This window comes from Pantherophis guttatus, chromosome 1 (genome assembly GCF_059756535.1).
Source record: "Pantherophis guttatus breed Tessera chromosome 1, ASM5975653v1, whole genome shotgun sequence".
Lineage (NCBI taxonomy): Eukaryota > Metazoa > Chordata > Lepidosauria > Squamata > Colubridae > Pantherophis > Pantherophis guttatus.
The window spans coordinates 123,333,136-123,358,370 of NC_142063.1; the positions used below are offsets into that span (position 1 = coordinate 123,333,136).

General features: G+C 37.6%; 1 protein-coding gene across 2 annotated transcripts in view; it reads right to left on the reverse strand.

Moving 5' to 3' along the window:
* Nucleotides 1-25,235, reverse strand: part of CNTNAP5 (contactin associated protein family member 5) — a 414,934-nt gene that overhangs the window by 158,311 nt on the left and 231,388 nt on the right. For both annotated transcript variants that reach the window (XM_060687892.2, XM_060687893.2), the window contains exon 11: nucleotides 5,714-5,820. In XM_060687892.2, coding sequence (XP_060543875.1) covers nucleotides 5,714-5,820 — 107 coding nt within the window. The remainder of the gene's footprint in view (nucleotides 1-5,713; nucleotides 5,821-25,235) is intronic.

Here is a 25,235-nt window from a genome sequence, read left to right on the forward strand (position 1 = left end):
GATGAGTGGCTTAATTCACTGTATGAGCAGAACTAAGCCCCCATCTGAAAGTATCCATGTATTCTTAGATGACACATGTTCTTGAACGCAGTCCCTGGATAGAAGGAAACCTATTAAAAGCCTGCTACAGAAAAAAAAAATCTATATATACTGGGCGTGTATGTATGTATGTATGTATGTATGTATGTATGTATGTATGTATGTATTTATTTATTTATTTATTTATTTATTTATTTATTTATTTATTTTATTTTATTTTATTTTATTTTATTTTATTTTATTTTATTTTATTTTATTTTTTAATTTGATTTATATGCCGCCCTTCTCCGGAGACTCAGGGCGGCTTACAATGCGCTAAGCAATATATTACACTTGTCTACTTCCTATTCCATAGATTCAAGTTGGATTACTACAGTTAAACAATAAAATCCATAAAATTAATCCATCCTATAAGCCAGTTACAACTAAAAAACAAAACAAAAATGACTGCTCAACTGCCTTATCACTCACCAAGCGCAAACTTAAATAGAATAACTTTCAAAGACTTCTGAAAGATCAATATATCGAGAGATGCTTTATCTTAGGAAATAGGGTGTTGCAAATCACCCTATTGGGGCAGCAATAGGAATGTTCTGCCTTTGGATTCTCAACAATTTTTACTTATCGTAATATTAAGGTAGCTAAAATCTGTTTGAGAAGAAGGTTCCACGGGGTTACAGGAAAAGCGTTTTAGGTCAGAACCAATATTTTGAATTAGTCTTACAAATTTATTGCCAAACACCATGGTGAGAATAATGTTAGCATTAGGTTTCTAAAAGGGTGTTGTTTTTATTTTGGACCAAATGTAGTTTCCAGGTTAACTTCAAAGAAAGACCCAAATAGAGTATGGGATACAGTACTCTAAATGTATAGTAATGAAAAAAGAAAAAAAAGAACTATTGTTGCCCGTAGATCCTGATTCAGAAAAGAACATAAGTGATGCATCAGCAAGAACTGCACTATTATAATGTTGCAGTTGCCATGGTTTCATTTGCTCCTCAAACACAAGATGTGACTTCAAAACAACTCCATAATGTTATGAGCCACGGTGGTGCAGTGGTTAGAATGCAGTACTGCAGGCTACTTCTGCTGACTGCCAGCTGCCTGCAACTTGGCAGTTCAAATCTCAACAGGCTCAAGGTTGACTCAGCCTTCCATCCTTCTGAGGTGGGTAAAATTGTTGGGGGCAATATGCTGACTCTGTAAACCACTTACAGAGGACTGTAAAGCACTGTGAATCAGTATATAAGTCTAAGTGTTATTGCTATTGCTATAATTATGGACCTGCTCATTCAGGTGAAATACAATGCCACCTAGTACACTAGAATTGAAGAGTTCAGAAGGATATATTTTAGTACTGAATACCAATGAGGGGTCAACAAGACCAGGAATGTCTCATCCTCTCCATTCAGATTGACCAATTAATGCAGATTTTATTTCATGGCCAGGTCTGAATCCTGAATAGAAAGTACATAGGTAATCCATTGCAACTAGGATGTTGCCTAAATTGAATGATGAGTTCTTCAACAGAATTGCATCATCACTTCTTTCAAGGTGAATGGTACCCAGGGGTGGGCTTCAGATCCTTTAGCAATGGGTTCGCTGCCCCGTTGCTGGGTAGGTGTGGTCATGGTGGGCATGGCCATGTCAGCTGCCTGCACCACGGTGGGTGGGTGGGGGCTTTTTCACCCTCCCCAGGCTCTGGAGGCTTACTCGAGACTCCAAGAGGGGGACAACCACTTCCCCCTGGGTAAGGAGGCCCTCCAGAGGCCAGAAACAGGCCCATTTCTGGACTTCCAGAACCTCTGGTAGGCCCGTTTTTTGCCTTCCCAGACCCTCCATGCGGCCCTTGCACTTACCTGGAATGATGAACAGGCTACATGGAGACTCCTGGGAGGGGAGGCGTGGGATGGGAGGGGCGGGGTGGGTGTGGCCAGCCAGGGGGGGGCATTTGGGGGTTCGCCAAACCCCAGCGATCCTTGGCTAGAGGATTGCCTGAACCCTGCTGAATCCCCAGGAGCCCATCCCTGTTGGTACCGCTCTCTCTTTCAAAGAGCTAGTGATCACCTCCAGATGACACATGAAACCTATCCTCAGGTGGCAAAACTCAAAGAGCAGAAAACTTGTTCTTTTGACTACAAATCAGGCAAAAGCTAAATGATCCCAGGTAATGTGAACATAAAAACCGAAGTCTGTATTTCATTGTTTCATCCCTTTTTCAAATCTTCATATTGCAGGCGATTAATAGGTATACGTGTAGCAATAACCTAAGGTAATATAATTTTATAAATATTAAATTATAATTTTCATTATTAAAATTAAATAATTGTAAAGACATCATATAATCTCTAAAACGATAATTCAAGCAGATGGTTGTTTGTATATTCTTCCAGGGTCTTTTTTTCATAGTTATCTAATGCCTCATTAGAATGTATTCATGAAATAATAGTCAGGGAAAATACTTGTTTTCACTGTTACATTGCCAAATAACCAATAAGTAACTTTACAACCGAACAACCAATAAGTAACATTTTATTATTAAATAAAACACATGAAAAGTTGCTCTTTTAGAAATAGTTTAATTTTAATAAGCAGCATGTTTAGGGATGTAATTGATGTAATTCTCATTCAACAAATTTACATTTCTGTTGGATGGAAATTATAACAATTTCTTTATTCATATTCAAATTTAGAAATGTAGTGTTAGAGTAGAAATATATGGCAACCTTCAGAATTTCTTTTAAAAAATCCAAAGTTTTTTAATCTTTTAAAGGACATTTAGAAAAGCAAAAAGTTTAATCTAGTTGAATATTCCTGCATTTAAGTATTTCATTTAAACATGAGGCTAACATGGATGCTCAAATTTTGATGTTTCTTGTGGGATGAAGTTTCCATTTATGGAACAACTTTAACATTCTGCATATATTATACTGGAAATTGCCAGAGATTTCTTGCTTACTATCTTCTTTTCTTTTTCTTTTTGAAAAGGAATGTCCCTCTGGCAATACAGAAAGCTTGTTAAAATATATTTCTTGTATCCACATCATTTAGCATGTACTGAGTCAGATATCAAAATTGTAATAATTTTTATTAAATATCTCCTGGCTAGATATTTGTATATGCTGGAAACATTTAAAATGGAAGGGCTAGGCTATTTTTTTACAACACTAAAATAGTAGAAAAAAGAAACATCTATTGAAGGTAGAGGAAAACTGAGAAACAACATTATGGAGATCAGGGTTGGACAATGTATAGGTTACAAGAAGTCTTTGGAGAGAAGAAAGAAAGAAAGAAAGAAAGAAAGAAAGAAAGAAAGAAAGAAAGAAAGAAAGAAAGAAAGAAAGAAAGAAAGAAAGAAAGGAAGAAAGAAAAATCACCAATCCCTTTCTCTGTATATTCTGAATGCCACAATTATAAAAAAATGAGCATAACTATATTTAACATAGTTATGAAGTATGTGCTTCCATATTTAACATGCAATGGAAAATGTGCTCAAGATTCTGGCCTTGCCATCCTGCAGTGTGGTGGAACCACCTGTTGTGGTCCGCCAGCAGCCTGCAAAGCTGGCAGCAGAGTCGGACAGTGAGGAGTCTGGGGAGGAACATGGGCCAGTCCTGAAGTCTGGGGAAGGCTCGGATGAGGGCTCTGCGTCGGAGGCAGAGAAAGGGCCATCTGGGAGAAACAGCGGGAGCCTGTTCCCAGTGCAAGCATGTGCAGAGCTGCCAGAAGGCAAGAACAGTTAAGACAAAAGGGATGACTTGGGAGTAGGGCTTGGAGATGATTGGCCCCTCTCATACGACTTAAAAGAGGAGCAAAGGCATGTGGGCCTTTTCAGGAAGCAACATTGTTAATTCTGTGCAGTTTAAAGTCTGAAGCTCTGTTTGATTCTGGACTCCATGGGGCTTTGCCAATTAGGTCTTTGGCAGTGTGTCAAGGGAGATAAAGGTGGGTGATTATCAGCCTTATCCCAAAGGACTGTTTACAACTATTTGGGACTCATCTGTGAATGAACGGAACTCACAGCTGTTAAAATAAAACAGTTTTTTGGGACTACTCGTGTGTTTTACTGACTCAGGAAGCCTAGGTCAGAACATCACCATCTGAATGGGAAGGGGGAGTTAAGTGGTATCCCAATGTGAAATCACTGCAGGGAGGAAACATCATAGTCCAGACTAGGAAAGCCTTTTCTTCTTGTTCCCAAGGAAATGAAGCCAAACTGGTGAGATTTTTTTTAATATTGGTGATGAACAATGAAGTAACTATGTTAGCCTATTCATGGAGTGTTCTGGTTCCTTGTGCTTGACATTCAAGTGATGTCACTACTGCATTGCTTTATCTTTTCCAGATTTAGACTATTTTAAGAAAAAAAAATATGTCTTGCCCAATCAGAAAAGACAACTCAAGTGACACACCTCTCCTGTATACGTACCAACAGGGTTCTGAAAGAGCTTCTTCTGTAACACTTCTCTGTAAACTCGGAAGTTCCTATTCAACATTCCTCAGCTATTCATTCAATTACTATGTCATTTAGGAGTGTTAAAATTAGTACCGATTAATTGCATAAAGTAAGCTAATAGGAACTACAGTACTGCATATACTTCAGCCACATACAATCATGTGTTCTCAACACCTTGCACTGGTTAACAGACTAGCCAATATATTCAAGGGTAGGTCTATATAAAATTTACTGCTGTAGCCAACATGGGATGCAACCAAGATGCAGACAACTGTTGCCAATTTGACTAGTTCAGAAAGAGCAGCACCAAATATAGAAGTGTAGTTATTCTTATCACAATCATAAGTTGAAAACCCAGTGACAGTTCCCAGGCTATAGACCAGTTCTTTTGGAGAAAGTGTAGTTTCATTGAAAACTGGCCTCAGAACAAGATTTCTATTCATATTTGGATTTCGTGTCAGCCCTTTTCTGAAATCAGATAATGTGGAAGAGTAGAGTTTTCTGTCACTGGTATACCAATAGCAGTCCATTCCAAAACTCTGAATGACCTTTGCCACTGGCTTCATATAAATATTAAACAGCAAGTGATAAAATATGGAATCCTAAGACATTATGGATCAATGGCCTAGGTGTTGAATAGGAGGCCCCAACATCAGTTTCTGGATATGGATGAAAAGAAAGGCATGCAATCAAGATCATTCCAACCAGCCAATTCAAGAAGATACTATGTCAGGGTTATAGAATATCACAGATTGGTCAAGGAGAATCCACAGGCCACATTTTCCCTATTCTGGAATAGCTCAGGACAACCAAAGCAATCATAGCATCTCAGCTGAAAGCATAATTAAAATAAATTCAGATAATCAACATTATCCAGATATATTCTAGAGTTACAAGACTACCAAAGTAGCATTACCTATTTGGTAAAATGGATTTACTTTGACACCAGATAATTGTCAGATGAATCCAAACTGCTAAACATTTTCAGAGTTTACTTCGTTCCACCGTGAGAAGTGTCAGTTTATACATTTCTTCCCTTGTCATCAGAAGAAGTCTGCCTATCTCGTTTCCTATGTAGTTTCTTAGTCAAACTGAAATTTGTTCCATCCCATGTTCCCATTTACAAATAGTTTTAAATAGGGTACAAGAACTCTATTTCTCTCCAATTTGTAAATATTCCCAAATGTTCATATGCACCCAACAATGCAATCTACTTACAGTTATGGCAGGTTGTTCCAGTATAACCAGTTTCATTACAATCACAGAAGAAAGTTGTCCAAGATTGGGAACATTTTCCTCCATGTTCACAGTAGTTTGGTAAACATCTAATTGGGAAGACACCAATAAAACAAGGAGCTTTAGTTTAAGCAGAATACAGATGGGGAAACAAATAACTTTTTTGCTTTACATTTCTCTAAACTTCTATATTTGGCATAGAAATTGGGGGGGGGGAATCACCTTAACTCTGTTCTTAGCTTAAAACAAATACTTTCAGAAAAACAGCTTGCAGGGAAGAGATATAATTCAGAAGGGATCCCAAATTGATACTAAAATACAGGGCAATGGTTTGAGAGTAGAGAGCCACTTTTCTTCAGTATCCAAGCAACAATAATGCATATTTTATTCTTTCAGATAAGAGGAATGGATAGCAGGTGAAAAATAGCACACAACCTTTTAACAGGACTTTTCTTTTTAATATTACTTTTTTCAATTCTCACTGTAATTTCAGTTGATCATATCAGCATCTAGCTATATTTACTTGCTCTTTGCAAACACAAATGGTCTATGAGTAAAATGACTTTAAAAAAAAGAATCGTATTATGAATAGAATGCTTCCTCATTCTTTAGCCTTTATATTTTCACAATGAAAGCATTGAAACAGTATGAGCAAAGGGTAGGAAGATAACAAAACACTGGGTAGTTGGCCTAAGCACTGGGTAAAAAGCTCAGAAAGAGCTCAATTCAGCTATATGAGCCGTGGTGGCGCAGTGGTTAGAATGCAGTACTACAGGCTACTTCTGCTGACTGCCTGTTACCAGCAGTTTGGCATTTCAAATCTCCCTGGCTCAAGGTTGACTCAGCGTTCTATCTTTCCAAGGCTGGTAAAGTGAGGACCCAGATTGTTGGGGGCAATATGCTGACTCTGGAAACAACTTAGAGAGGGCTGTAAAAGCACTTTGAAGCGGCATATAAATCTAAGTGCTACTGCTTTATGAACATGGTCACAGATTCTACTCTCTGCATTTAGTTATACTGCTGAAGCTTAAAACTGGATTTCCCGACCTAATTTAAACCTAATAATAAATGTTCCTGAAATATAAGTGGAGACAATTTTGCTCCAGTTATTTTCTGGTAAGAATTTGAACCACAAGGGGAACATATCCATAGCCAGTTTCATGAGACAATAAAAAGTATGTTGTGTCAGTGTGCTCTGTCTACGTAGCCAGTCCCTACTCAGTAACAAGGCTAGAATATGTGAGGTGTCCAATACTTTAAGATTCATAATTGATGGATTTCCAAGCTGGCAGAAAAAATATCCACCAATCGCTCCCCATAATGTAGTGAAGTCTATGGAGGGAAGTAAGTCTTGACAATTGCCTTCTATCAGAACCTTTCTAGTTTACTCTAGAGATGTGGTCTACAATTTTGGTGCTAATATTGTTGAAGGAGCTAAACTACATCCAAACTGTTTTCAATAGCAACTGTGGTACAGTTATTGCTAAAGCAAAAACATGTCTTCCAGTGTAAGGTTAAAGTGTAAGATCACTAGCCTCTGCTGGGGCCTGTCAGCCGCCAGCCCCTCCAGCAGCCGAATCAGAGGAGGAGGTGATGTGGGAGTCAGGGTCAGTATCAGGGCAATCTGGGAGCTCCAAGGGGGAAGAGGGAGTGGAGCTGGCAGAGAGAGAAACAGAGGCGGAGCCTTGGCTGTCCGTCAGCCCTCAGATGGAGAGTCAACAGCCCCCAAGTCTGGAGGTGGTTGATGAAGAAGAGGGGAACAGCTGGGTCCAGTGCCTGACATGTGGCTGTGCAGAAGGCAGAGAAGGGGAGAGCAGTGGAAAGACATGGGCCGATCCTGGGGAAGGAAGACCCATCGCTGCTAACAAGGCCCCACCCTAGCTCTGGGGATAAAAGGCAGGGGAAGAGATGAATAGGTGAGGCAGACAACTATTCATCTTCTGGCTGGATGGAATTGTTAGTCTGTGAGATAAACTTTTTGCCTGGGCTGCTGGCATTCTGAATAAAGAAATCTTTTGAGTTCATGTCAGAGGGTTTGTTGTGTTTGGGGAGCTGGGTCAGAACAGCCTCCTCATGAAAGCAGAACTCTTGAAATGAACAACATTTCAAAAGGAACTTTTATTGGAAGACAGTGATAGAAGAGAGAGTGAAGGCAGAATCTGAATTGCGTGCGCTGGAGTGTTTGTTTAAATCACTCCATTTGAGGCCCCTCCCAATGTCCAGTTCATCTTTGAGCCAATCCCAAGGTGCAAAGATGTTCTGAGAACTTCAGGCTGAGAAGGTGATAACAGGCAGTTCCCAGGCACCACAATCTCCGCCCCTCCGATGGTGAGACCAAACAGATGGCTGAAAGCACATACCTTCCCCTCTCCCAACATCCCCAAAGGTACATCAAAGCAGAGAAAAGGAACAAAGAAAACCACATGCAAGTGTAACCCCAATTCTCCCCCCTCCCACCAGAATAGCAAAGTCCCGATAGAGATCTGTGGGACCTGACATCCAGCTCTAGTAACCTTCTGTAATCTGAACTAGCACTTACAGAGATCCTGGCCTACTACTTTCTCTAGTGATACAAAGAGGTTGTTTCTCTAGCAGCCTTGGTTTTAGTAGATTAAGGAGCAGCTCAGAATTTATCTAAGCCTTTAGAGATATCCTGGTTTATGGGTGTTTCTAGCAATGTTGGTACTGCTGCTTTTCTCCTGGTTTCATGCCAGGAAGCAGCAAAAACTGAAATAACCATGAAGCAAAGTTGGCAGCAACTGAAGGGGATAGGATATGCCTACAGATTCAGAAACTGAAAGCAGCCAGTAGGAACTGCTGCGTTATTACATGGTCACAGCCATATCACGAAAAGAGCAAGGCATGTATTGAGAGAGTAAAGAAACCACATCAGAGCTGGTCAATTAACTTTGGTTGTGGGCAGTAGATAGGGGAAAGCTGCAGTGTATGGAAGTGTCCTTCAAGGATGGTTAGACATATATGTTCAGACCAAAGCTAGGGGAAAGTTTAGCTATGCTCTCAGGGATTTATTTATTTTTAATGCATGTGAGGGATGTAGTGGAGTTATTTCTGAGGTTGTTTTTCATGCCTTTCCTTTCCCAGGACTGAGTTGCTTTTTTATCTTTCTTTAACTGCCCCTTCATAATTTTCTGCATAATCATACAGACAACTTGTTAGATTTGTCCAGTACACCTACATGAAATTTTAGGTTACCTTTTAATAATAATAAAAAAAAATAGCTATTAAAACATATGTCTCTTTTACATCAAATTAGTATGGAGCAATTATGTAATCTTAGTTTTTATCCTGAGTATGGGCTAATTAATCCTTATGGAAGCCAAGTCAACGCTAAAGGAACAAATTAGGAGCAATCATTGTCAGTATGGTAAAACCAGTGTTCCTTAATTATATTGCCAAATGTTAGATTCTGCAAGTCTTCCATTAAACCCTAATCCTGAGAATTTATTAGATTTGTCCAGTATACCTCAATGAAATTTTAAGTTATCTTTTAATAAGGCAATGGCTATTAACACACAGTTACCATTCTCTTTGCATTCCTTGTTTTCTCCAATTACTTCCAAATTTGAGGATAATAACGTTCAGTTTTATATTCTTTATTTTTGAAGGGATGTTAACACTTCACTTACATTTCAAGTTGCAAAAGACCTTTACCAAGCCATACAATTGTACAATTGATTTGGATGTGCTACATATTTTTTCATGACATTCTTTTTTTTCTTTTTTTTCTTTTTTTTTGGGTAAAGGGTTTTTTGCAGAAATCTACTTTGATTTTTCTCATCTATAATGCTGGTTAAAATCCATAATAAAAAATTACTACTAATAGGAAAATGACTGAAATTCATAAATTTCATCATAAATAGGACAAAAAAATGGAAGGTGGGAAAAAGCAGCAACACCACAGTCCATTCCTATTTCTGGATACAAAGAAAAGATATACACATACACATACATACCTAAATTATGGACTTCACCTCTTCCCCCTTTAAACCCATTCCTAATAAAAAGTTGTGAAGAAGCACTGTTTGTCAGACTCAAGAACAAAGGGCCAGATGAAAGAATGGCTGGTGCATGATAGCATGGGCAAAAAATATTGGACATACAATAGAGTTAGATAAATGGCAGCAGTTATGGAATAGAAATTATAAGTTAACAATGTCAACTGCATACAAGGAGAATCTGTACAAGATGTTTTACAGATGGCATTTGTCACCTGAAAGACTGGCAAAAATGTTTAAAGATAAATCAACTAAATGTTGGAAATGTCATCAGGCACCAGGATCGTATTATCAGATGTGGTGGACAAGAATTTGTATGTGGTTGGAGAAGATGACGCAGCAGCACATTGATTTAACACCTGAGATATTCCTGTTGGGCATTTTACCAGGGAACTATAGTAAAGAAAATTACTTGATTATTCATGTAATAACTGCGGCTAGAATTGTATTCGCATAGAATTGGAAAGGTGAAGAGATTCCTGCAGATGAAAACATGATTAAGAAAATATTGGAATGTGCAGAAATGAGTAGATTAACACTTGCAATTAATGGAAAAGAAGAATCTGATTATTACAATATATGGGATTTATTTTATCAATGGATAGAAAATAAATATGAAAGTAATGTATAATAAAGTCAAATAAGTTAAGATGAGAAATGTTATGATAATAGATATGTTAAGTATTAAGCATTAATATTAAAATAAGAGTAGATATAAATAATGAATATAGTGGTAAGCTTTAACTGTTATGACACAAAAAATTTGTACCCAGACGACACACTGTTTAATGAATGATGGAATGTTTTGTATTAAAAGAAAATTTAAATTTTTTTAAAAAGAAACAATGGCTGGTGCTATAACTTGTTTTTGAAATGAAAGTTTTAAATGATGTGGTAGAGATGATGTAACTTGGAGTCACAGGAGGGAAGGACTCTTTCCCAGAAGGAAAAGGGACAGCAGAGCTTGGAATATCTGGAAGACAGGAAGAGGCTGAAGGTAGACTCTCCCTAACAATTTACAGAGTATAATTAACAGCTATGCAGATAGTTGCTTTAGAGTGGCAAGTGTAGGAAAAAGAGTGGAGGAACCTGAGAGTGGAATGAAAAGAAGGACAAGCTTAGAATCTCTACACAACTAGTCCAACTCCTTTGAATTACGTTGACTCTTATCTAACTCCAAGCAGATGCTGACCATGAGTTGAAAAGATTCCTGGGCATAGATTTTTTTTTAGCAATAAAGCAATTCAATTGGATGTTCACATGTCCATATGAATGTCCAATTGGAGTACTCATCTCAAATGATCTAAGTGCCAGAGCTCACTGTAACAGCATTGCCAAAAAAAGCATTAAGAGTTGTTAACCTAATCTTGCGTAGCTTTTCCCCCGGTAATATTGAACTGCGAACTAGGGCATACAAAACTTTTGCTAGACCAATTCTTGCATACAGCTCATCTGTCTGGAACTCGCACTGCATATTGGACATTAATACAATCAATTAATACAATTAATTAATTAATACAATTAATACAGTAACAGAGTGGTCAATGCCTGGAATGCACTACCTGCATTCTTGGTTTCTTCCCCAAACCCCCAAAACTTTAACCTTAGACTGTCTACTGTCAACCTCACCCCATTCCTAAGAGGTCTGTAAGGGGTGTTTATAAGCACACCAGCGTGCCTACTGTCCCTGTCCTAATGTTCCCTTTTATTCGTATCCATTTCATATATTCATAATCATGTTTATACTTATATCTGTCATCTAATACATGCTTGACGAAATAAAATAAATAAATAAATGTGGACCTGGTCTTTTGTGTCTGACAGCATGAGTCTGTTTGTAGGCAACCAACAATAAAGAAATAATCAGAAGTAACTTCAAATGTTGGTCTTGGTTCTTTCTTTCTTTCTTTCTTTCTTTCTTTCTTTCTTTCTTTCTTTCTTTCTTTCTTTCTTTCTTTCTTTCTTTCTTTCTTTCTTTCTTTCTTTCTTTCTTAGTTCAATTTATTTGCCGCCCTTCTCCGGAGACTCAGGGCGGCTTACAATGCATTAAGCAATAGCCTTCATACTTTTTTTATATATACCTGCTTAGTAGGGCTTTTGCCCCCTCCCCCCCACTTTGGGCCTGACAATTGAATGGCTGCTTCTTCTATCTGAAGTAGACTTCTATTCATGTCTACTAATTATGGTCCACTAACTCATGGCATGTCTGAACTACTTCCTATTCAAATTTACTTGAGAGTTGACCCTAAGGGTAAATCCAAGCACACGTGAGGACCTTATTGACTGTGGTCAGCATGTACCATGCCACCCTATTTCTTTTCAGTGCATTGAGAACAAGAACTGCCTGAATTTCAAAGAACAAAAATTTAATCTGTCATCCAATGTGCAAAAGGTAAGGGTGTCTCCACTGAACAATTTGAGTAAAACATGAAAAGCTGTGGGTTTGGTGCCTGAAGCCACCCATAAACTTCACACAATTAGGACTCAGATAACATTGCACATATATTGCCTGCTACCTTTTAAATATGCAATAACACACACACACACACACACACAGAGAGAGAGAGAGAGAGAGAGAGAGACATATTACAAAAAAGAGTAATAAAACAGTAATAAAACCAATAATGGCTAAAAGCAGAAGTTAAAAACACTTATTCCCAACACAAAAATCAGACCCAATTTCAGAGGAACAAAATGGGACATGTGAAAAATGAAAACCAATTCCGAATAAGGCTTCAATAAATAAATAAATAGCCCTGCAGTTTAAAGTTGACTATGGTATGAAGAAAACAAAAATTCTGGCAAAAAAAAAAATTATTTCAAATGTACTTTCTCTTGAATTTCCCTCTCTTGAATGTCTGTTGTAAAAGTATAGAAAAGTATAGAAGTGTTTCTTCACTTCTGCTATTTCTTCACTTCGCCTTGCTTTGTTTTAGTGATGGGCTCCAGTTGGATGTCTATGGAGATTCTCAGTCATCCAGGTCATGATTGTCCTAAAGGTGTTTTTTTCAAAAGGAAACTTGGCTTTGTTTCTCTTCAAAGACATTTAACTTCTCATCCAAGAAGCCTCATCAGAACTGAAGAAGCTTCTTGGATGAGAAGCTAAACATCTTCAAGGAGAAGCAAAGTCCAGTTGCCTTTTTGAAAAAGCACCTATGGGATTCAGTTCAATTTTATAACAACTTGGAAGACATTTTGCCAGTCATTCTGTTAATGCCCTGCTTAGTACCTAGAATATGGAAATTCATAGGGTAGCTGATAAAAAAATCAAAGAAAAGGAGCAAAAATATAAAGAAGTGACTTTCAATTTTCTTTTACAGCAGTTACAAGTATAAATATAAGTTAACCTATAACCTCTATGGTTATAGAATTGTTTATATTTTCTCTATAAACTATTATTTTTGTTCTAATTCTCAAAACCTTATATCATGACTTCATTTTTTTCCCATTTCCGGTAAAAAAATCTATAAAAGTTTCCAATCATTGTTAAATTGTCCTGTCTCTAATTAAAATGCATAAGTATGTATGTATGTATGTATATATGTATGTATGTATGTATGTATTCTGTCATGGTTATGTAGTGTATATTGGAGGTAGTGACCCTTTGAGAGCTGAATGCAATGAAATTTCATTTTAATGTATGCCGATTAGTGTCCATTCAAAGTAACAATAAAGTTCTATTCTATTCTATTCTATTCTATTCTATTCTATTCTATTCTATTCTATTCTATTCTATTCTATTCTATTCTATTCTATTCTATTCTATTCTATTCTAAACAATTTGGCCATTTCAACAAGTTCCCTCATCTTTACTATCCATTCCTCCAATTTGGGTAAAATCAGATCTTTTCACCTTTGTGTGAAAAGATTCACTGTTCTTGCTGCAGTGAACATATATAAAAACAAAGTTCCATATAATTTTTCCAGCTGCTCATTCATCAATCCCCAAAAAGGTCTCTGGTTTCAAGAGGAATGACTGTATATGGATCTTTAATATCTTCTGTATTTTTATATGTTATTGGGTCCAAAAATGTGTGGCCTTGATACACATCCACCAAGCATGATCAAATATCCTTCTTGTTGGTGCCCTTTCCTGCTTCCTAGGGCTGAGAAAGAGTGACTGGCCCAAGGTCACTCAGTTGGCTTCATGCCTAAGGTGAGACTAGAACTCACTGTCTCCCAGTTTCTAGGTCACAGCACTTTAAACCTTACACCAAACTGGTTCATCCCATCTTATACCTAATAATAAATTAATTTGTATTGAATCCAAACCCTGCAGAGTTAAGTGGCCTGGTATTTCCATTATCTTCAGAAAAGCCTTTTTAAAACTCCATTACCACATTACCACAAGGGAAAAAATATAGCACTTTGTGGAATTTGCCTTCAAGGTGCTCTGAAGGTATAATTTAAAAACAATATGCTAATAAATTCCTTCCTCAGTGGCACGGTTGTAAAATAGGATAGGTACGGCAAAAACAATATAATTTTCTTAAAGTGAGAGTAAAAAGAGAGAACCTTGAATAACACAATAGGTTTTCATTTAAAAAGTTGCTTTGGTCTATATCTAGCTTGGGTCCAATATTTTTATTCCTTTATGTAAGCTGAATATAGTGGATGGATTTGACCAGCTTGCTAGTTGGTTGATGTGTTAGCTTGTTTATGGTGCAAGGTGTCAAGTGAAGATGCTCTCAGGTTCCAAGTAATGCATCCATCACAAATTGAACTCCGAAGCATTCTGTTTTCTCAAAGAACAAATTTATTTCGATACACCATCTTGGCACTAACTGGTGAAAAGCCAGTACTGAAGTTCCCGGACTTTTCACCCCAATATAAGTATCAGTTTCTCAAGTTTCCAAAACAAACTGTCACATTGTCCAACCAAGATGGGAGCTAGTTGTTTGGCGACTTCTCTCCCGGTCAGCCAGCCATTGGAATGTGCTTGACTCATTGGCTAGCTGTGATGTTTTGGCTGAAGGCTCTATCCTCCTCAGCTCCCCCCCCTTCAAACTGTGTCAAACTGAATTCATGTCAGAGTACCCAAGGATACAAACAATCCCACACCCCAATCAAATTCAGGATTGACACATGCTTTATGTGAAATTAAGAGAAAAACTGCAATGTGCACAATATTTTTGGATAAAGTTAGAGCTTTAATTCATTATAGCATCCGGTAATTATGAAATCCTACAACAGCAGCCAAATAAAACATTTTTTTGTGAAAAGAATATATATTCTTATTATATATACATCTATCTATCTATCTATCTATCTATCTATCTATCTATCTATCTATCTATCTATCTATCTATCTATCTATCTATCTCTTTAGCCAGATTCTACCTACGTAAACCAAGATATTAAGCAGCCCTAGTTCAGTGAAATCACAATTCACTAGTTTCTGGGCTTTTTTTCTTCTGGCAGCCAGCAGACCCTTTGCTGCCCATTGGGAGACTAAGATAAATCTATTTCGGCCTTATAAGGCCTCATCAGTTAGCCACACCCTCATCTCATGTATCCTCCCTGTAAAAGTACAATATTTGTTTTTCTTTCTTTTTCGTAGGTTTTATCTTTATCTTATCTTAGTCTCCCAACGGGGGTTTGCTGGCTGCCAGAAGAAAAAAAGCCCAGAAACTAGTGAATTGTGATTTTACTGAACTAGGGCTGCATAATATCTTGGTTTACGTAGGTAGAACCTGGCTAAAGAGAAATACACATAAAACCTACGAAAAAGAAAGAAAAACAAATATATATATATCTCCATCCCCAAGGACTGGTTGGGAGTTGTTTTAAGAGATCTGTCAAAATCCATCTACAGCATGGATAGCAGCATTAAATGAGGTCCACTGGCATCATTACATCTCTAGGTCAAACTATGCACAAAAGATGCATATAAATGAAATGCCTAGCCAATCTTGGCTGAACTAAGTTGATCTGGGTCTTGATAGGACTTGGATAAGAGTTTACTAGAAAATCCCAGTGCTATATACAAAACTGGGAAACCAATTAGATATCATAGAAGAAAGCAATGGCAAAGCCACTTACATGTTGTTTCCAAGAAATGTGCCAGATATGTCAAGTATCAGATCTTCAGTTTTATTTGAGCGAAACTTTATCTTTTTTTTTTCCCCAGAAGAGAACTTCTTTTCCAGCCTGGCAATCCGGATCCAGCAAACTTCCTTTCTCCAATCGCCCACCCATACAATTAAATCAAATCCAATCTTTTTTTTCCCCCAGCCTATTTAAATTGTCTCATTTTCTTCTGATCATTCTCATTCTAGTTATATTACTACCACATCTTTAGACATAAACAGAAATTTGTCCAGAATGTGTTTATGTTAGGCCAATATGGAACATTCATCTCAGACCCATTTCCAACATTGTCTTTTTGCCAAGCCTATTAAAAAAAAAAATGACATAATATTGAATGGGTTCCATTATAATAAGAATAAGTGGGGCTTGAAAAAAAAGGAGCAGCATCATGGCTAGATGAAGACATGAAGACATGCCAGCTACAAATCTTTAAAATATGCGCACTCTTCATTACAATCAACAGATAAGTATGCATTTTCCATATTATGTACTATTTATTAAAGTCATGAAGAAAAGCTAATTGCTCGTGGTTGACAAGTCCTCTAGGTCTCCATCTGTTATATAACCTTATAATAATACTAACAGAATGTGTGCCCTCACAACTTCGCTAAATTATCATTTGTTTTATTATTGCAATTACTGTATATTTTGTCTTTTCCTTAAGAAAAAAAATGCATGTGCAGGAGTGGATTTATTGCCTTCCAATTTCTCCTTCCAAATATCCAGTAGGTGGAGGGACAGTAACTGTCCAAAGTACTGGTGAGCTCCAGTAGGGGAAGAGATGAGAATTGATCCTGGATCTTATGAGCTCTGGTCATTTATCTTATCCACACTATATTGCTTTTCCCTAATTGTTTAAATGTTGTTTAATTTGTTAGAAAAAAGTTATAATGGAGTCCTTCCATGTATTTTTTTTTTTGAACATTTGTGCTTACTTTGTTTTTGTTAAAAAAGAAAGAAAAAGAAAAAAGCCAAACTGTATGGGTTTAGGAGTTTTCTAGGACAGACCTACCATTGACTTAAATGCAACTCCCTGCTTTAGAATTCTTCTGATGGTTATAATTTAATTGTCATTAGGATTGTAATACACTTCATATTGTAAATTAATTATCAACAATAACCTCACAATTATTCAACTAATTACCTCATAATTGAATGTTCATACTCTTGTGCACATTAGAAGACAAATCCAAGCTCTACTGAATTTCGGTCATGACTCATAATGAGTTTGGCCTGTGCCATCAATATTGTGCTACCTTCTTAGCTTGTTCCAAAAATATAAGATGCTGGACTCCAAGTAAAAATGGAAAGGAGGTGATCCATAACAAGCACTGTCTATTTAGGCTTTAGTAAAAAGAATGCATGAAAACGAAGACAGAGATGGGGAAGGGAATGGGTCTGCTTTCTTTATCTTGAAAACCTTGTACTGAGGTAGAGGGCCTGAGGAAGACTTTTAATTACAGATAGTCCTCTACTTACAACAGCTCATTTAGTGACCATTCGGAGTTACAGCAGCCCTGAAAAAAAGTAACATGTGATGGTTTTTCACACTTATGACCATTGCAGCATTCCCACGGTCATGGGATCAAAATTCAGATGCTTGGCAACTGACTCATATTTATGATGGTTACAATGTCCCAGGGTCATGCCATCATCTTTTGCGACCTTCTGCCAAGCAAAGTCAATGGGGAAGCCAGATTCATTTAACAAATGTGTTACAAATGTTTAACAACCCCAGTGATTCCGTTAACAACTGCGGCAAGCAAGGTCATAAAATGGGGACAAAAGTCACTTAACTGCCTTGGTTAGCAACAGAAATTCTGGGCTTAATTGGGATTGTAAGTCAAGGACTACCTGTATGTACAGTGACCTTCTCTTGTGGAATGCAGTCTTTCACAGAATTAGAAATTCTAAACACTCAGGACTCTCATGGATGGCTGAATTTATATTTATTTATTTATTTATTTATTTATTTATTTATTTATTTATTTATTCATTTATTCATTCATTTATTCATTCATTTATTCATTACATTGATATTCCATCCATCTCATAATCAATCTCATATTTCTTTGAAAGAGAAAACATATAGAAAACAATTTATTTTCCATCAAGTAAAATGAACACAACACTAATATTTTTTTTCCATAAAACTTTGTTAAAAGTGTTTGGATTTTCATCCCCTACACAAAAAGAGAACAGAGTATCTCACTGCCATTTTCAACAGTAGTGCTTTATGGCTGAGGGACTCAATGTAATTGCCTCTGACTCAAATTACTTCCGGCTTAGATTTTTGAATATATACATCCTGCTTTCAAATAGGAATTAGCTGCTGCATCATCACCTCTGAGGCACAGAAGCATGGGCTATGCCCAAGGGCAGCTTAAAGAGACAAATATAGCTGTCGTTTAAGAGTCCTAGATTCTTAAATTAGTTACCAGTTAATCATGGGAAGCTCTCTAAGTGCTCTGAATGTGTCACACAACATATTCCTTCCTTGGTAACCTTCTGGCAGGAGACAGCAAGAAAGAAAGAAAGAAAGAGAAGTCTGCAAAGAATCCATGTCTTTCCTGTCCCTAAGATTATTACAACTAGTGGCTTCTATCACCATTCTTTCTCCCAGCTTGTTTTACCTTGATTGCCTAAATTAAAATAATAAACTCTTGCCAGATAATTGTCACAGAAGGAGATCTCAGCTCTCTGACAGCTAGCAGTGCCTGTTTCTCCTATCAAGTGCACCCTAGGAATAATCAGAGAGAAAAAAACCCAATAATCTAGGGCATGAGCAAAATCTGCTTCAAGTAATAATAGCAATATAATAGAAGATAGTCGGCAATATAGTAAGTTAAATAAACAAAAAGAACTATTGTACAATACAAAAAAAAAAAAACCTAATCTAAGGATTCTTCTTTTGTGCCTAATATATTTTTTTGCCCGATGTTGTCATTATTGCTGCTGCCGCTGAGGAGACTGTCTATTGAGATAATGTAGGCATGATTATCTTGTATGCCATCATGTTTGTTAGCGTTTATTTTGTTACTATGGTGTTGCAATTTAAATTGTATAATCTTCACCTAATGTCAGGTTTGATGACAGGAATTCTCTAGCATTCCTAGATCAAGCTAAATCCAAGTATGCTAGATAGTTCCTTTAAAGCCTGGCACTCAGACAAATCAGCCATCAACAGGCACGTAGAAATAAACAACATCTATATACCATTGAAAGAAACAATCAAAAAGCTAAAAAAGGAAACAAAAAGACCCAAACACTTCCTTGTCAACAATCAACACCCAGGACAGCAGAGATTAACAGCAGGATTAAAACTAGACCAACAATCAAGCAGCAAACAATATACCAATCAAGGGATTACCAACTCAGACAAAGAGTAAACAACAGCCTAATCAAGGAACTCAAGAAGACTCCAACCAACACTGACACGGCAAGCCACTTGTACATAAACAGAGAGAAACCCCACTTCCTTCCAGCACTGTTGCCTAGTTTGGGTAATGAAATGTCTGAAAGAAAACAACCAAGCTCACAGAATAAAAAGTCTCCAGAGTTCAACCCTGAACTACAAATATTCTCTTCTATTAGCTGGACACTCTATTTACATTTGCTTAAACTAGGTGAAAAAGATCTTTCAGCAAGCACTCTTCCCCACTTCAAAATTATTGGGAAGTAAAACCATTCACAGGTCATTTTTCAGTGGTATCTTTATTCTAGACTTTTATTCTTGATAGTATGCTGTAATGGTTAAGGTAATGGACTACGATAGGGGAGTCCCTTAGTCAAGTCCATAGAAGTCAAGTGCCTGAGTTCAGCCACAGAAGTTCACTAAATGGCTTTGAGCAAATAACTGTCTCTCAACTCTCAAACCTCTCAACAAAGAGCTTTTGTTATAAAGATAAAAATTGGAGGAGGACATTCTATATACATTGTGTTGAAGTTCACAAAAAAGGATGACACATAAATCTAATAAATTAATAAGTAATGTCTCAGGTAATTGGGCCTGGAAATGCCTATCACGTCTTGACCATCAATGGTTATGAGACTTTATTTAGCTCCTTGTATTTCACTGGAGGCCAATTCCAGGTTGCTCAACTGGTGTTGAAGCTCCTTTCAGGCCTTCCATGAAGCTGAAGTGGGACCATCATAAAAGTCCCATGATCATGGTCCTAACCATGACCCATAACTTAGGCACCATTGTTTGGCTACCATCATTTGTAGTGTGGAAAAGAGCAGGATGAACGCAGAATAGATACTGTAGTTCTCTAAGTAAATAATGTAACCACAAATAAGGAAGGACAACAAAGAAGTATCCTTAGACAGCTTGTCCTAGCTGACTGCACATTAATTATTCCAGAGCACAGACAATTATTTAATATTTGCTTCCTAAATCCAAGCAAAGGGATTTGATTTTGATATAAAATAAATGCAATTGAAACACATGGGGCATAATTAGAGAGGAAAGTCTCTCATTTCTCTGGCCAGTCTCATTTAAAGAAAAGGCATTAATAATCTGAACTCCACTCTACAAATTAAATATGGAAGAAGAGCTGAAATGTGCAAGAATAACTTCCTTTTTTCTATTTTTTTTCCTGGTTTCTTTTTTTCTTCCTTAGCTTTCACTAGGATCTAATTTCCCTCTGGTCTATTTTCTGTAATACAACATAGAAGCCAATAGAATGAGCATGTGAAAGAGTAGTTAAGAGAGGGAAAAAATGTTAAGTCTGAAATTACACTTCAGAACAAACAACAGGAAGGCAGGCAGCAAGGAGGTCCATGTTTCCATGTAAATTCTAAATGATCATCTTTCTTCTCCAAGAAATTGGTCAGTCCCACCCATGCTGCCAGAATGGACATGCTGCAGATCCTATCAGTCAAGGAATTCTGGCCGGTGGGGTCCAGGGGAAGAGCTTCTTTGCCATGGTTCTCACTCTCTGGAACATTGTGCCCTGCCAGGTGAGATCCACACCCGCCCTTTTGGCTTTCCGAAAGGTCCTCAAGACTGGGTCTCCCAACTGGCCTGGGACCTCAATAATCTGGAGGTGATTAATGGACTAAGACAGGGGTCACCAACCCCCGAGCCACAGGCCACTACTGGGCTGTGGCCTAGTTGGAACTGGGCCACATGAGTGGTGGGCCAGTGCGCATGAGCATGTGCACATGCACAGCTCAACTAATCCAAGTGCTAGGCCAGTGCATGTGCAGCTTGGTTCCCTTGTCCCTCCGGCCATTGTCCCCCTGGCCATCAAGCCGCAAAGATTGGGGACCACTGGACTAAGATAATACCCCACCTCCTCCCCATGTGCATCCTGCTCCCTTCTTCCCATCTTTGTCAATTTTAAACCAAATTTAGTATTACTTTCTATTGTTTCAATGTTTTATATAGTTGTTGTTATTGATTGTAAGCCACCCAGAGTCACTTCTAGGTGAGATGGGTAGCATATAAGTTTAATAAACAAACAAACAAACAAATAAATAAAATCATGGATTCCAACCATAGAAAATAGTTGCAATTTTATCAACTCCTCATACTACAGTTACATGTCTTCTGCCTTCACCACCATAGACCTTGGTGCTTTACACAAAAGTTTCTGCAGAAAATGGTAATAGAGCTTCATCAGACATTTTATGTTATGGTGCATGTACATTGACTACTTCCAGAAGACAGGGTAAGTCCATGGCACAACATAATCCCAAAGGCTAAAATTCAGGATTCAGGGACTGAGCTGGATCAAAATCTGTTCTAATTAAAATCCCTTAAAGAGTTTTTGTTGGGAAAAAAAAAAGAACTGATAATTTTTGGATTTGATCATTAGAAAAAATAGAATATAGAAAGAAGTTTGATGTAACCTTGGAGAAAGAGGGTAAAATCTAAATGTACTTATAATTGATCTTAAGAAGATCAGAAGCCTCTTTTGCATTGTACTTGCTTTTTTTATTTTCCCTTCTTTTTATATTTTTTATTTCCTTTTCACTTTTCTATTCCTTTTCTCTGTTTCTCTGCTTGTAAGTTAAAATTTGTATTGTTTTTTACTCTATGAAGAAAAAAAAGTCTTTAATAAAAGGACCAAGACAGGAAGGAATTCAGGGTGGGGGGGAGGACATTTGATCCAGTTTCTCAGAATATTATTTGACCGCAAAGAGCTGTAGTAATGGAGGAGAACAGAACAGGGCTCTTCTACTCTCCTTAATGTAACCCGAGCAAGTACTTTTTGTTCTTTTATTCTTCAGGAATTATCTGGTGACCCATAGCAGGTTTCACAAAGAAAGAAAAGAACCCTGTAAGTGAGTGTGTAGAGCCTGATCTAAGTGTTAAATAAAGAAACAGTGGCAGTCACCTTCCCTTGTAGAAGTTGGTCCCTTTTCTTTCTCTCAGTCTCCCGTTCTTAGAAAAGAACCCATCTCAACATGCCTCTCTTAGTTAGCCTTCAGAGTTCAATCTGAACTTGAAAGAGGGAGTTAATCAACAGCGGTTGCCTTCTCTGCAGGAGGTGACTACCGTACTGCTTTTTCTCCCTTTCTTTAGAAAATACCTAGAAGAACCAGAAGTAATAGATGCTGAGTGGGAATGCATGGAGGGCTCCCCCCACGCTGCCTGCAAGCTAAAGAAGCTATCTCAGTCACTCCCTGCAGGAAAACAACAACAACAAATGTTTCTACCCTTCCTATCACAAACAAAACCAGACCTGTTGCTTAAAACAGCTTTCTTAAACCACAGTCCATGAAAGCTTTTAATGACAAGATAGCGGTCCATTTGAAGGGGAAATCCCGGAAATCCCAGAGTTTTAATATAACCAATATAAATAGACCTGAGTTGTAAAAGCAACCGCTTCTACCTTTCCCTTCACAAACATAACCAGAGCTTTGAAACAATTAGTCCCTTTTAATAATTTAAACAATACAGCCAAAAGACAAACAGAGGTAGATGCAAGCATTTCGTATTGACTCATCAGTATCTATGTTACAATAACACAGTTCAAATCAGCCTCAAATATAAGATCTAGCAAGAACATTAATTAAGCCTATAACATATGCAGGAAAGCAAGCAATGGCAAGCCTTATGCCCATGGGAGGCATACATTGACATAAAGCTGTTTCTGCATGCACAAGTGGGGGCTACAAATGGTTAATGACAACTGCCTCAGTAAAATGAAGGAAACGAGAGTTCCGGTGGCACAGTGAACTTTAAAGGCAGAGTTTTGATCCACCTGGGGACCCGTAGATAGTAAGTATCTTGCAATTGCCGAAGAAGGCATTTTATGGCCATGATTTGCTGTTGTTGTTGGATTACTCAAGGCTGTTTGGACCCATTTCGGAAGATGCTCCTTTAACCAGAGCTGTTGCTTAAAACAGCTTTCTTACACCACAATCCCTGAAAACTTTCACTGATAAGATAGCGATCCCATTACGACTCATATCTATATATTGGCTATAAAAGAACCTCAGTTTCTGGGATTCACTTTCAATGCTGCTTCAGTTTTTAATGCTACTGGAAAGATGAAGATGGATTATATTTCATCATGGTACTAAAATCCGAACCATCTATTTTTTTAACGTGCAATCCCATAATCTTTACATTTTGATAATAAAAATGCAAGGTAATTTTCAAAAAGCTTCTCTAAGACATTGTCCCACCCCACACACTAAGACAATTTTGTTCCTATGTTTTCATTTATTTGCCCTGAATTGGTCCCACCTAGATTTCTACAGTTAGTACAGTTAGGGCCTGGTGGCTCAGCAGACTGATAGCATTGTGATTAACACCAGCTGTCTGCAATTACTGTAAGTTCGAATCTCACCAGGCTCAAGGTTGACTCAGCCTTCCATCCTTTCTAAGGTAGGTAAATTGAGGACCCAGTTTGTGGGGGCAATAAGCTGACTTTGTATAAATATACAAAAAGTATGAAGGCTATTGCTTAACGCATTGTAAGCCGCCCTGAGTCTCCGGAGAAGGGCGGCATATAAATCAAATTAAAAAAAACAAAAAAAAACAAATAGTAGTGATCGTCAAAGTAAAAAGATTCTAAGATTTTATACTGTACACACTAGCCTCTAAATACTAGCCTTTCTCAAAATACAAGTAGTCCTCAATGTACAACAGTTCATTTAGTGACCATTCAAAGATACAATGGCACTAATACCATTTTTAACATGACTATTGCAGAATATCCATGCCAATCCCAAAACATAGTTCAGTGCAGCCTATTGCAGTATTAAAGACCCCAACACATCACTCATATCTCCAGCTATATCTACTGTATATAGGAAGTGAAGAAGGGACAGTACATACCTTCTCCAGCAAACTTAGCAATAGCAGAAAAAAACTTTAGGATCTATGGAGCATTTTGGAAGGGTGTGAAGGGCTTTGGAGCCATCTGTTTCATTCTATTGCTTTGAAGCAGAAACCTAGTTTAGTTTACACAACTGCTCTCCTCACTGAGATGATTTGATGGAGGAATCATTGAGTCAAAGTACTATTGTCATATTCAGAAATAGATAGATAGATAGATAGATAGATAGATAGATAGATAGATAGATAGATAGACAGACAGACAGACAGACAATAGATAAGTGATAGGTAGATAGAGAAGATAGATAGATAGATAGATAGATAGATAGATAGATAGATAGATAGACAGACAGACAGACAGACAGACAGACAGACAGATGGTAGATAGATAATAGATAGCTGATAGGTAGATAGAGATGGTAGGTAGGTAGGTAGGTAGATAGACAGGCAGACAGACAGACAGACAGACAAATAGCTAATAGAGAGAGAGACAGACTGACAGATGGTAGATAGGCAGATAATAGATAGCTGATAAGTAGATAGGTAGATAGGGAAAATAGATAGATAGATAGATAGATAGATAGATAGATAGATAGATAGATAGATAGATACCAAAATGACTTAGGTTTGTTTTAAGAGATTCGTATTAGCATGACTATCTTTGTTGGTGATGATGATGAACATTTTATCAAAGTGTAGCAGCAATGTTGCTCATGTTCCTCTACCAGGATAGGTTGAAGTGCTTCAAAAGCAGGATTGCCTGAAGCATGCACTGAAGATGACCGACCTTAAAGACTTTCAGGCATAGTAAGGACATTCCACACTGGGTGCAAAGAAACAGTTCTGCAAACAGCGCTGCAAAGGTTTTTGCTAGAAAGACCTTTAGCATATATAATTAAAAGTGTTACAGTAACTGCTTTTATGCACATTTCCTTTATGCAAGGGGCTATTCCCAAACTAATAGAGCCTGGACAAGTGAACCATGGAGCATGAAGTCCAGGCTAATAAAAATCAGAAAATTTCCATATGGGGGGTGGGGGGAACTACAGTAAGCATCCCTAATGCTTTGTTTTGTGATTGTCTTTCTAGGAAGGTAGCAAAG